The sequence below is a fragment of the Echiichthys vipera genome, assembly GCF_963691815.1.
Source record: "Echiichthys vipera genome assembly, chromosome: 2".
Classification (NCBI taxonomy): domain Eukaryota; kingdom Metazoa; phylum Chordata; class Actinopteri; order Perciformes; family Trachinidae; genus Echiichthys; species Echiichthys vipera.
The window spans coordinates 30,532,891-30,547,689 of NC_139827.1; the positions used below are offsets into that span (position 1 = coordinate 30,532,891).

The 14,799-nt window shown below is 42.5% G+C and overlaps 1 protein-coding gene across 8 annotated transcripts in view; it reads left to right on the forward strand.

Moving 5' to 3' along the window:
- Positions 1-14,799, forward strand: part of rims1b (regulating synaptic membrane exocytosis 1b) — a gene marked incomplete at its 5' end in the record, with an annotated part of 94,159 nt that overhangs the window by 37,435 nt on the left and 41,925 nt on the right. For all 8 annotated transcript variants that reach the window (XM_083923289.1, XM_083923290.1, XM_083923291.1 and 5 more), the window contains 2 exons: positions 8,310-8,611; positions 9,172-10,076. In XM_083923289.1, the coding sequence (XP_083779415.1) occupies positions 8,310-8,611; positions 9,172-10,076 (1,207 nt within the window). The remainder of the gene's footprint in view (positions 1-8,309; positions 8,612-9,171; positions 10,077-14,799) is intronic.

Genomic DNA, 14,799 nt, shown 5'->3' on the forward strand with positions numbered 1-14,799 from the left:
CTGAGATCTGGGAAAGTGATGTGGCAACAAACATGCATTTATGTATGGAGATATTTCACCTAGTTTAGCTGCTGTATTTGATTTTGTATCTTGTTCAAATTATAATATATTCACAACACTGTAACAACAGCCTGTGCTATGATTTTCTTTTGTTAATAGCTACAAAAAATGACAGTTAGCATGGATGCTAACCTAAGATTAAAAATGCCATAGATGGGCTAACGGGATTAGCATTGTAATATTAAACCATGAACCAACACCAGTTTTTATCAAGTTTCACCAGTTTAAATGTTACATATTCAAATGAGCATACATGCTTTTCTTAAGGTAAAGCTGAGAAAATAACAGCAAAAGGAAAAACCCCAGTTTTGCCTAAACAGCTTAGCAGCACAGCAACTACGGAAAGTTTGAATGAACAAACAGCGCTGCACCTTCAACATTGTTACTATGTTATCAGGTTCAGCTGCTATTTATATATATTCCTGTTTTTGCACTAAATATTTAAAAACAAGTTTCATACTGTTCGTTATTTAAGTTACCTAATTGTTAGGTTCAGCTTTTACTTTTTTTATTTTAAAAGAAGTTTTAAAGAAGTTTAAGTTGGTTCACAACTGTTTATGTTAATACCAAATTAATGAATTAGTTGATTCATTCCACAATGGTATCAGATCTGTATCAGGTATCGATTGATTTGACATTTGACAGCAAATTTGACACGGTGGCCGAACAGTGGAACTGCAACTACAGGGTCCATCACATGATGCCTTCAGGCCCAAAAATACATTTTCTCATTGACTTACATGGACAAGAGACATCTGTGCCCCGTAGATAAATATTCTCACAGCCCACAAGAAATGACTGGTGTTATATCAACATTTGATTAATATGTCCGATAACATTTTGAAAGTCCAGAAGAGCCGCACAATGAAATCATTTAACCTCCATTCAAGTTAGCTGAACTGTAGCTAGCTGGCTTGGCCAGCGGAAGTCTCCAGTGTGCCTGCTCTATGGGAAACGCGGAAGCAATGCTGATCATCCGGTTATTTTTAGAAACAGAAATTGATTTTTTTTGGCTTCATGGGCCACTGAGAAGCTTTCATAAGAGGCTCCGCCTTAAACACTGTATCCATTTCTCTTAATACATCCGTCCGTAAGCCATCAGTGCAGAGCAACTGTCAGCACAGAAAACTTTTGCTGCAGATTGCAAGCCATGGAGTTCCCGATTATAAATTTGTCACCTTTGGTAGGGTTTACTCACCTTACATCACTTTATTCTCAAGAAATAGCCACAGTTTACCAGTTTGTGGAGGCAGATGTCTGGGGAGACACACCTCAGTTTCTTTAGAAACTCTGTTTCAGCTGGGGGTTCGATAAGTCAACACATTTTAGAAACCAAATACTTCTTCCACACACTCTTGTCACAGCGAAAGGAAAGCATATTGCTATTGCCTGATGAGTGACTTTGTTTGGCCCATTTTTTGTAACCAGTGTAAAACCTTTTAAGCTAGCTAGCTCTCTAGCCAGCGGTCTGTATGTTACTGACCTGCTGCCAGCTCTCTTCCAGGTGAAGCAGCAAGGAGATGCGGAGGGATGGTGGGGTGCGCTAGCTAGCTAACTTGCTAAGTTGCAAACTTACTTTTAGATGAATTGACTACCCATCTACTGTAGTTAATGTTATATGAAAAATCAAATTGTAGGGCAGTCAAGCGTTGTTATCCATGGTCAAAACAGTCACACTACAAAATAAGTTTATCACATTCCCAAGCCCCCACCACAGTGACTTCCTGGTTGATCCAATAAGGAAGTGCCAAAAAGTAGGGATGCTCGATTTTGGCTTTTCTGCCGATATCCGATATTCCGATATTGTCCAATCCTTAATTTCCAATACCGATATCACCCGATACCGATATCACCTGATACCGATATATGCAGCCTTTTTACACCAAAATTCATCACATATCACCTATTATGGAATTAACACATTATGCCTAATTTTATTGTGATGCCCCACTGGATGCATACATAGATGCAACACGGCTTTTCAAATGTAAACACAGTCTGTACAAAATAAGTTATTGAAAAAAGTGCCATTCATTTATTTGTTTGTGTTTTTAGAGAGAATATTTTGCCTCAAACAACACAACAGACAACATCACAACAAGGAAGATGCATAGCTTCAGTCCACAGTAGTAAACAAACTTTGTTTTCTTTTCCCAGACTGAGTAACTTGACAAATAATACAATCAATAAATCAGCAGTCAAGCTCAACATGCTAACCTGTATTGGATCTAATGGATACAGCACCAGAAATTACCTTCTCGACGTGACGGTAAACAACGCTGTACAGTACAGGTAAGCACTGGTCTGAGAAACACTCTGACTGGGCGTTATACAGACATAACGGGGCTCCAGGAACTCCACACGTTTAGTGAATCCGGCATCCTGAACGATAGAAAAAGTTTTTTTCTCGGTGTCGGCTGTTGCTTCTTTTCATCACTGTGCTGCACAGATGTAGCGTTTAACTCCGCATGCTTCTTCTTGAGGTGGGTAATCAAATGTGATGTATTAAAGGAAGACGCCTTGTTTCCTCCTCTCATAACTAACGCCTTGCAGTCATTGCAAAGCGCACATTTACTGTTAGTAGATGACACTTGGAAATACTTCCAAGCCACGGACATCTCATGCACCGGGAGAGCTGAAGCTTGTTAGCCACGGTTAGCAACCTACGAGTGAGCGTGTTGTTGTTGTTATACGTCATCAAGCACGCGCCTGTAAACGGCCCGTGTTGCATTCAGGTACACTCGGAAATGCTGAAGCCTACGGCCCGTATTGCATTCAGGTACACTCGGAAATGCTGAAGCCTACAGAACTAACATCGGTTGTAAAAACCCGATACCGATAATTCCCGATATTACATTTTTAACTCAATATCGGCCGATAATATCGGTGGGCCGATATTATCGGACATCCCTACCAAAAAGTGCAGTTCCTTGTGTGGCCACTAGAGGCAGGTTTTATAATAGAGCAGTTTCTCATTGGCCCCCTTGTTAAACAGGCCGTTTTCACAGCATATTTAAACCTATTTATCCATTCCATGTATCCCTGACATGGGACTACCTGCACTTTACTCTGCTAGAGACCGACCTCCCGTGTAAGTCTCCAAACTCTAAAAAATACTGTTCCTGTTAAAATTTTAAAAAAGGCCTACCGTTCCCTCCCTGTCCCGGGAAAAAATCTCAACATTGACTTGATTGACATTGACTTCCCACCCCTGTTTATCTAGTAGCGTGTGCTCTAAGCCTAGCTCCCGGGTGGTGGTGCTAATGTTGCTAATTCAGTATATGTCAGCCAGATGGACGCACCCCCCACCCACCCCCAACGTCACATTAATGCCCTTTTTTGGTGAGAGGAAATAGGCGGAGTCAAAGTCTGACACAAGATGGCGGCTCCCGGAGATGAGTACGATTGGATCAATTTGAGAGAATGGACCTCGACGGAGAGGCTACGTCCATTTTTTAATACAGTCTATGCATCCTCCTTGAACGTCGTAACTTTATAGCATTACCATATGTATTAGCTTGGTGGCTGCACGAGACACATCGAAGCAGCACATTGCAGTAAGACACTGGCAGTTTTAAAGCGTAAAAAAAATAGATGAAGCAAGCTTAGTACTCGATTCATTGAACTAATACTGACGTCTAAATCACGCCTATTCCTAGTTTTCACACCAAAAACCATTTCTTTTTCAACAGTTACGTGTAACAGTGGAAGGCACAGACACAGTTTAATTTGGAGCACTGAGAGCAGTGAGAGCTCTCCCCCGCGATATTGAGCACTGTTTTCCTTTCAGACCTCCTCACCACTGAATGCATTCGGCCAGTTTGCAGAGTTGATCTACTACCTTATTAGAGGAAATGGAGCATTATGTCTTTTGCGGCCGTCTTTCTTCCCACCATTCAAGATTTACCATTCCCTGAACGATGGCAGTTTACACCCAGCGCCACCTCATATGTCATTCTGTCGAGGTGTGTGTGTGTGTGTGTGTGTGTGTGTGTGTGTGTGTGTGTGTGTGTGTGTGTTGAGGGCAGGGTCATTGCACACGCTCGCTGTAAGCCAACCACAACCTCCCCACTGCCTCGCAACCCCAGAGGCTCCCACTTATTCTGCCCATTTAGGGAAAAGCTGATGTTCACTATTCTGGTCGTGAGCTGCTGTGGAATGCATCTGCTGTTGGCAGAGCTGCTGACGCACGCCTTCACCATTTTGTCAACAGATGGATGGAGCAGCGCTGGGGGCGGGAGTTGAAGGGAAGGGCGTATTGGATAGGGAAGCATGAGTGACAGGTGTGTGGTATCTTCATTTGTCAAGTCAGCCAGGTGTGTCAGCTGAGCTAGAGGGTGAGGAGAGATGAAAGGAAATGAATATTGCAGAGTGAAGTTAATGGGAGCTGAAAGGAAGGAAGGAGGAATGGGGAGGAAAGAGAAGAAGTTCAATAAAAAGAAAAGAAGGTAAGGAACTTAAGGGAATAAAGGAGAGTAGAGTTGAGGAATAAGAAAAGAGATAAGGAATTGGAAGGACAAGAAAGGAAAGGAAATAAGGTGACAGATGGGAAGGAGAGGAAATCCATGCTCAGGTTTATGTATCAGACAGCAAATGCAACGATAGCTCCAGGCAGTCTAAATGGCATTTGTGCCTTTTCTTTTTTAGTTTTATCTATTGTCCTTCAGTACTGACGCATACTCTCTGTTTCTGTCCTTATCAGTTTTACAGGCACACACACACACACACACACACACAGACACACTACTTCACCGTTCACCGTCCCCCTTTCTCTCACTGGCTGTCCTTGATTTGGTTACCATGGAGAAGCGCATTTTTTAGGCAGAAGAGGTTGACATTATTACATGAGCAAGATGGCACTGCCTATTCTCTTCACACACACACACACACACACTTCGCCTACAGGCAGTCGCCCACGCCATACTCTTCTCGGCAAGAAGGTTTCAGAAACGTCCTACATATACATACTGTACACATATCTGCACAGACACAGACACATTCTCACAGCACATCACGCTCCACAGCATGCAGTGAAGAGATGAACTCGAGATGACACAGTGGGCTGCTTCTGGACCGAGGGGAGCCAATTGGACGGCTTAGCTGAGGGTCTGACATCACGCTTCAGCTGGTCAAGCACTACTGCAAATACATGTGTCACACACACTATAGGTTAGGGCTTTTGTATCTTATGGACATAAACACACACACACCGACATTCCCACACTCACACAAAGTTAATTTCCCCTATAATATCTTCCAGGCTATCCAGGAAAACAGGGCACAATCACTCCAGCGAAGGATTATATGTATTTTTTCCGTGTGTGTGTGTGTGTGTGTGTGTGTGTGTGTGTTTGTGTGTGTGTGCTTTCTATAGCATTCTTTTTTGTTTACTCCCCCCCTGCCATCTGCAGTGTAGGCTTTACAGCACATAACAAACACATGGAGGCGTGCCATTAGAAAAAGATGTCTGTCTTTGGTTTGAGAACACACTGAGCCATGAACAGTCGTCCCATGATGTGCGTTTTATATATATGATGTCCGCGTTTAAAGATTAAGCTTGTGGATTAAAGCATTTGCCCCTCTTTGTTGGCAGCGACTAGCAAAGCAACCTATAACTACTCACAGGCCATCCGGGTGCTGGTTGAACCTCAATACGAGGCTGTGTATCGTCTGAAAATGTTCTATACTTGTGCCAATACGATACGTGAGTTTCAATACCAATGCCAAAATAATATCTTATCTCAAGAAATTTCACTGAATTCCATTGTTGTCAAATTCTGGAGTTTTTGTTTGACTATTTGTTTTTCAGCACCTGAGAATGAAATTCTGAAATTCACATAAAATCAATAGTTTAAAATGTCCAATTATCTCGTTATGAGTCAACTTGTTTCAATACTTGTTTCTACAGACCCATTTCTACTACTATCACTAATGTACTAACGTTTGATACCAGTTATAATCACTACTCTTTGAGTGTATGCATAGTGCAAACTACTGAAAAACTGAAAAATAGGATAAATATTTGATAAAGCAAGCAAAGGAAACTAGTTGGAATTTTGAAGCAGGGTTGTATGAGGTACTTTCACATAATCAGTATGTTACCTACAGTAGATGACGGTCAGCCAGCCACCACTTTGGAGACGCAGACAAGAGCACCTACACAGAAGCTAAACAATGCCAACCCAAAAAGACTTTATCAGGTTAAGTGTACGCTATATTTAGAACATAACCACAGCTTTAAAATCAGACAGCTCTTTCCTTTGGCACAACATCCGTACATTTTCATCATCATCATTTTTATGTTCTTGTATTTGTTTATATGTATATATATTTATAGTTTTAAAAAAACTGAATCATGTACGTCACTAGCAGCGGGAATGAAACAAAATTTAAAAACTTGCAACGGGAATGGGTGGAGAATGGGTGGAGAATGGGTCAGGTCTTCTACTGTCATTGCAAACTTATCACATTGTCATTGCTATAGTTTAAAGTTTGTCAGCCCCTAGGGGCCACCTTCTTAGGGGGGCGTGCCAGTCTGCATCTTCTGTAGATAATATACTGATAAGGGTTAAATACCTCACTTCAAAAAATGTGAACAATCCCATAAAAGAGTTAAAACTGGCCTCAGCAGTTTACAGGCATCCAGATGTGACGATTCATTTGACTGTTTCCTCTTGGCTGAAAGTTGAGGGGTGCAATTGGCGCATTTGCTTCTGTGCATTTTACTTTACACAAAGTAGTCCCATCATGCACTGGGAGAGAAGGAAAAGGGGGGTTGGTTGCATCTGGGTTAAATCTCTAACCTGTGTAGTTCTGCAAGGGGGGGGGGGGGTAAAAATCATGAATTGTAAGCTGGTATTGTCATATGATGATGAGTTGAATAATGGTGAGGGGCTGAAAGGATTACTGCCCACTGCTAATCTGTGTCCCCTCAGCTGAGGTAAATAGGTGGAGAAAGACAGAGAGAGAAAGAGACTGTACTGTGTGGCTGGGCGGCTGCCCGACAGCTGTGGGCCGTGCGGGCAGCTGATTTACTTTAGATTAGTCTGGACCAGCGCCAACTAGGATTCAATCAGGCCAAGATGAATGTGCTTTGGTGCTCTGAAGGCTAACTGCTAAACTGACTGCTAACAGTCCATCCCAGTGGCCGTCACGGAGTGACATTTTGGGGTATCCGGAGGTCCCAGAGGTGTTCTGTTTTCGACTTGTGACAAGGTTCTACAGCTGAATACAAGGGACGACTGAGTTTCCTGTTTGCTATGGATTTGCTCTCTGAAAAATAAAGCGTTGGGATTATAAATACCGAGAGAGATAAATCCTGTTCTTGTGCTGTCGAAGTGAGGTGATATTCAGTAGCCATGGCTACATGTGAGTATTTGATGTTGTCTAAAGGGTTTGATTTAGAAGATGAAGAATCGGATGTTATGGTTATTGTTGGATGTGGTCATCAATCTTAATTTGTGATGGTGCATTTCATAGAATATCAGAGTCTAAATAACAGAAATGCCTGCATGTGCAAAGAGGATGCACCGACTAGAATAGCTTTACTCTTTCTCCTTTTGGATGAAAACATCCAATTTACTGTACATTAATATTTAGAGTTCCCTTCCTTTTCTTCCCTACAGTATTACTGTATTCTTTGTACTTTCTAAAGCCTGATGCTTTTATTATATCACCAACATGAGCATAACAGATCAATCTAAAAAGATACATTTTAATCATGGGTTACAATGCAATAAGAGTCATAAAATGCACAGCAATAGAACCACAGAGCAGATGAAACATGACCTCTTAAGGGGGTTCTGTAGTTTTTGTAAATGGCAGTATAGAACTCACCATAGCTTCAACCTAGCTGTGTTCAGAGATAATGGATATGTACAGTCTGTCATGTCTGAGTGCTCTCTAATATTTGATTAGCTGTAGCAAAGGGAGGAGGGGAAAGCATGTGGGGTAATATCTTTTTGAAAGGTGGCTAACCGATGTAATGTGAAAGATGCTATAAAAGGTGTTTGTGAACATCATCTAGGAGAACTTGTATCTGCTCTGCTCCATAAAGTTATCAATATCTTCTTTGTTTGGTGCTAGGCTATACAGTATGTTCAAGAAAATTAATTTAAGTTGTGAATGTGTGTAGATTTTTGTGTCACAGGTTTGCCTAACCATTTTTTGTTAGGTATTCCATTGATTTAATGTCTGTTCATGCAACTGTACCCAGCTTGCAAACACTTTTGTCCTTTCAACCCCCGTAGGTAATGTGGGTATGCAACCTGTGCCGTAAACAGCAGGAGATCCTCACCAAATCAGGAGAATGGTTTTCGGGGTCAGGGGTGCGGCCTGGGAGCCTGAGCACCTCCTTGAACAACCCAGCCACTGGAGGTGAAGCTCAACGGGACAGGAAGCTACTCCGCTCCAGGTCCCAAGCCCCGCCCTCCAGCACCAACACCAACGCTGGGCCACTGGACGGAACACAGCCGCCTGCTGGTGTCGCCAGTGCCAAAGGTGCTGACACCATGCCCGGCTCCCGCTCCCAGAGTGAACCACCTAGAGAAAAGTAAGGCATTAAGACACTCACACCGAACACACATTTTTGTGATATATTTCATCTTTAGGCTGCATTAGCTGCCACTAGAGGATGTTTTAGATGTACAACCTTTTGTACTTTTTTTTTCATTCAAATGATGGTAACCGGGGAACTGGACAATGGCAACCTTATTTATTCCAAACCAAGAATGCTAGGACTACTTTCTGGCTAAAGCTCATGTTGTTTTTTATTCCCTGAGGTTAAAAAAGAAGAATAGATCTGTGTTTGATCTCGCTTAACTAATGTAGAAGCTCAGTCACAGGTTTTAGTCTTGAGAGTTCTTTGATTCAATCCCTTTGTTTTCAACCAGTGGGTAAGAGTCGTTGGCTAGTAGAAGTTTACATTTTAAGTTTATATAAATGTGAATGAGGTTTTGCAAATATAAAAAATAATGTTCTAAGTACAGGTTAGTTCTGTAGAAAAACTAATTTTTTTTATTGTACAATTGCCCTGAAAAGATGCACCTGTGAATCTGTCTGTTTCTGTAGACTATATGAAACATTGGTGTAATAAATCCTCTTCGCATACAGGAAAAGGCCTGTTTCCCTCCATGAACAAAATGGTAAGGGTGGCATGGGCCGTGGTAGTGGCCGAAGATCTGCTGAGAAGTTGTCATCTCAGTCATCCCTGGATGAGCGAGTGGTTCCTGGGGAAAGAGGAGAGAGACGATTAGGAGATGGACGGAGGCTGGAGAAGATCCATTCTCAGGACTACGAAGATGGGGAAGGGAACCTGGGTCATTCAGAAACCCACCGGAGACGCCCAGAGGATGAGGACCAGAGGGAGCGTCAGCGTCGTGAGGAGGAGTTCCAGAATCGTTATCGTAGTGATCCCAACCTGGCACGATACCCTGTGAAACCTCAGAAGGAGGAGCAGGAGATGCGCATGCATGCTAAGGTTTCAAAAGTCCGCCATGAAAGACGACACAGTGATCTTGCGATCAACGAGGTTGGACTGGGACCTGGTGAGGGAGGAGGTGTTGGAGGTGGAGGAGGGGACGTGCCTGAAAATCGCCTGGCAAGGAGGGGTGGAGGTAGGGAGGGAGACCACAAGGCCCTGTTGGAGAACCACCGAGCCTACTCTGTGGATAGGACCGTGGGGGTTGGAGGGGGAGCTCCACCTGCAGGAGGTGGTGTGAGATCAGGACCCCAACCTGGGGGACCAGTGCCTCCAGATTGGGGCCCAAACAAAGGTCACCTAGAGCCTGGTACAACACGGACACCAAGGGACAAGGGTGGGGATAACCTGCTAAGAAAGGACTCTCAGAGCTCGGACCAGTCGGAGTCTTTGCGGCCGCCCCCTCCACGGTCATACAAGAGCAAGCGCGGAGTGAACAAGAGGCAGATGTCCATCAGCAGCTCAGAGGAGGAAGGCGGCTCCACGCCTGAGTACACCAGCTGTGAGGACGTGGACATGGAAAGCGTCAGTGAGAAAGGTCAGTCAGACAGATGTGCTCACTCCACTAGCTTACTAGGCTAAATTTATCTGCACTTGCATACCTTGCGCTGTTTGCTATCATCCATTTCCTTAAGTTAGACACTGTTTCTTATAGTTATTAGTTAAAGCTTACTTTAAAGTCGCAGCTGTTTTTTTCTACTTACCTAGTTGCAGCTGCAGCTCTCACCTAGCTCACATGCTCAGCCTTAATCTGCACACATGATCCTCATTCTGTCTACCTGAACCCTAACCAACCTTTATTTTGATCTCAGTATTCTCATCATTGTCATTGTTTAACCTACAGTTTACCCAGTGTAGTGTGGTAAGGATTAGAGTTGAAGGGTTGATGGCTAATTGTAGCTGCTAATTTACCTCCAGCTAATACCCTGAGAGATAAAAAGATCCTGATTGAATGATTGGATGCATTTTAACCTGCAAAAGTGAAAGAATTGTTTTTCAGATAAAACGATTAAATTATCCTAAAACAGCTGAGTGAAATAAGATTGCCCCAACTAAGCTACTTTCCATTGCAACATCTTTCCTCTTCCCACACTTCATGGCCATATTTTCCTAGCACTAGCTTCTAAAATAGCGGTAGTAGTATTACGATAATGTGCAAAAGCAGAGAGATATTTTGGCTCGTAAGATTATTCTAATACCAGCATATTCTAATTTGTGCTGTAAAACTATACGATAAGTGATAGGATGAATCACCCACCCAGCATACAGTGAATTACTATCCCTGTGTGTCATCTACACCTCTGTGCTGTGGCTAAACCCTGCTTCTCCCAGGACAGCTCTCATTTATTTGGAGAGTCCCTGTGATTTAGGCCAGCAGATTTGTGGAATTAGGTCAGTTGCTCGCATGCTATGTAATGCTTCGCAAACAGCCAGTTGCACTAGTCAACCATAGACCACCTCGTAAAATCAAGCCTGACTGTGGTTGTATGATTCATGGTAACCGGTGACGTCTCGATACCTTTGTATTTGGCAGCTCACTACTGCTGGAGACGCGATGCTAGGCTGTGCTATAAGCCACGAGAGAGCGCTTGAGTTCAAGAGGCAGTAGGTAGAGTTAGCCGTGCTCTATCAGCTTACTGTATCTCTCTCACCGGTCACAGAAGGGGCCTGTTCCAGATGTTTTAATCCAGATTACTATTACTACTCAGGGTAAGGTAATGGGTGGTTGGTGTGGATAGGGATTATTAGCTGTTTTAAACACTCCTTAGTTAGCTGGGCCTCAAAACAGCATGCCTCCTTTTGTGTCATCTGTGGCGCGAAGCAAGTTTTGCCTGATAATGTGCAGAATGTTTCCCTGCATAGCTGCATTGGCAGTTTTTTTAGAAGAAATTGCATTTTATTGAATGTTGTTGCATTGGGATAGGTGTCAGCTGATTACATTACACATACATCTAAATTTTTACTGTGGGGTTATGAGATGTCAATTTCATATAATGTGCCTGCAATTAAAGTATAAGAACAATAGACACCTTTGTTACAGACAACCTCCTCAAATTAATACATTATTGTTTCTATCACACATTTTTACTGTTTTAATGTTACCATAATGGGGAATTATTGTTACCAATTGTTTATTTCAATGGCCCAACTCCTAAAATTCACATAACAGGAGGAGTTCTCTAGAAATGTCTTTAAAATGTGTGCTGGATTTGGATGAGAACTTGACTACTGACATATGATCACCAAGTTGATTTGGTGAACCTGTTAGAAGACTTTTGCTCATGTACACATCCAGCACGTACAGAGCAACATTATCAGTTGTGTTTTTGGCCACTTGGCTAATCAGATTCAACATGTTGCGATACCTTGTTTATAGCAGCCTCTTTGGCAGTAAGATTTAATTGCAGGCGAGCCACTGGGACCTCATCTCCCAGAGTTCCTTTCCTCTGCCTCTTTTGTTATTTCAGAGTCCTATATCCTCTCACGTCTGCAGTTACTATGCTTCTTGATTATTTGCCCTTCTTCACTTCGATTAGTTTTTTGTTTCTTTTTATTTAGACTGGAACTTGAATGATTTTCCTCCTCTGTCGGTTGATCCTCAATTGTGAGTCAGCAGTAATGAAATGGACCTGCGCCGGTCAGACACACTAGAGCAAGCCTGATTCACAAGTTGGAAGTTCCTGATTTTAATCAAACACACTATATGCTTCAGTGTCAAGCTCCACCGGGGTGCTGGCTAATGTAAAAGTGTCACTAATAGAGCGCTGCATTTGAATTTTGTGTGTGAATGTCGCCACAGACACACACATTTCTTTGCAAAGCAACACATGCAAGTGCTTTCCTTAGTGGGTCAGAAGAAGATCAGAATCAGAAATACTTTAATAATCCCCGGGGGGAAATTATTTAATATTCGTCGTATAATATGTGATCGATCACCTTTGTTTTATCTCACTCTCTGTTAAGTTACAACTTCAACTAATGCCACAGTTTCCGGAGACCTGCAGTGGATTCAGCCTGGTCCACTTGACATCGGGTTGGTGCATGACAGTGTTTCTGAGGCTGTAGGCTGTTCTAATGTCTCATTCTGCTGCTGGTGTCTCTGCTGACCTTTCCGATCCTTAACATAACGTTTAGCGCTTTACTCAGTAGGGCTGCCCCGACGGGAGTCACACATGACCATGGGTCTTTCCTTTCCTTCTCAAACTACGTCACAATTGCATGTTCGTCAGCCCAATTTCAAAAATTTCGAACCCCCATCCAAAAAGGACTCTAACTTCTAGGCTACACCCAGAGCGTTAAAAAGTGACACCAATATAACCCAATAACCCATCTCTATAAGGCTGATAAACACTGCCATTCATTGGAGTGATAACATTTAAAATGTTCTCGTTTAGCTTTTTTTTCACCTGGGGGAAATATCTTACTCTTCAGCTGCTAAGAGTTCCAATTTCCCCAGCTAGTTATTACCGGTAACTGTGTCTGTCTGATGTTTGGTGCTGAGCAGTATAGTGTACAGTACAGTGGGCTTATGGGGCTTTTTTGCTGAAGTTGTGGGCTGGGCAGCAACAATAAAGCGCTGTTAAGCTGAGAGGAGCTGCAGATTCAGCTGAATTTTCTTCTCATTCACATTGTTTTAATATTTCATATTATCAGTCATGCATTATTATTGTAGTAATATCAATTATAGCTGTTTGAAGTGATACTGTGCATATTCATTTTGAATCAGATGGCTTTATGGGTTGTCAAAGCGTTAGAGAGCATTAGTACCATTCAGATAACATAAAAAACACATTATACACCATACTGTTATCTTTCTGTTCGTGTGTGTTTCATGTATTTTGAAGGCCTGTATGAGTGGAAAAATGCATGCCCCTTGTTGGCCTGCCACCCCCCCCCCCCCCCCTCTCCATCCCCTATAGTAACAGATAGAGTGCAGATGCCAAGGGATTGTTTAGTTGAATATATTAGTCTGCCTGACTCATTGATCCTTTATCCGACTGAGGTTTGGGCGTGTTAGAATCTATGGCCACGACCATGGCTCTGAAATATCAATAGTAGAAGACCAATAATATTCTCAAACGGTAAGGGGTGGATTTGTATTGAAAACCAAAAGAGTGGTTCACATATACTATATAATAAAGATGGTCATAGCTTCCGTGTCTGCAAAGTAAAGCGGATGCAGAAGTGCCTTAAACCTGCACTCTTTCTAATGTCCCGCAGGGCAACTCCACTGGTTGCAATACAATTTTGTATTGAAGTCAATGAGAAAATGTCTTTATGTCTCACTTGATTTATTATCTCACTAAACATTTTCCTAATGACTCTCAATCGTTAGTTTCAGGTCTTAAATACAGAATGATGTTCATTTAGTAAACTATGGTCTCATTTATTGAAAAATAGATGATTAAACAGGGGATGCTTTAGGGCATGGCCACCATAGGTCATCATGCAAACAACAGCGTAGGGGTTTAGTGATACATATACACAGCACAGTGAGTGTTGCACCTTGCTAACAAAGCTAACTTTAGCAGTAGCATTAACTGTTAACTGGTGCAAACACTTAGTGTGATTGTCCCCTCCCCTTCCCCCATGGCCCAGGCCTGCTTGCACTCACACTACTGGAAATGATCTGAGCCTCGGCTTGAATGATTCTTGCTTCACCCCTCAGAGATTTTGTTTTCTCCAACTGCTTCTGAATATTTTCATCTGACCAGATCTGCAGTAAACGCTCCAACTAATCTAGACCTCAGCTGTGAAGCATGCTTGGGCACAGTAAAAATGGACGGTGTGAGTAGGCCCTTAAAGGAAACTAGTCATTTTAAACCACCACTGTGTCACTGCAGCGAATAGCACCAGCAACCGGAGCTCCCAGATCCCTGGCAAGCAATAGTCCACCAGATGAGTTGAATAAACTGGCTGAAAAACTAAGTGCTGCTTAGGGCTCCTCCCTAGTCCTTTTGTAAAAATATGATTACGTCTGGTTTTGAAAGACCAACAGGGCGAAGGCAAAAATGCAATCTCCTGGCTTCAAAATGATAGTTAATATACCAAAGGGCGATGTCATGGTAGCTACATCCATCTTTATTATATAGTCTATGGTTGTCACTAGTCACGGATGACTGTTAAAGATAAACAAATCCCCTACTGAAGACAGTCAAAAAAAGCAGTGAAACTTGCTGTGACACATGCTGTTAACAGTTATAACTGGTTGTAAGTTTGAATGTGAATCAGTAAAATATCCATATTAGATCTTTTGGTAA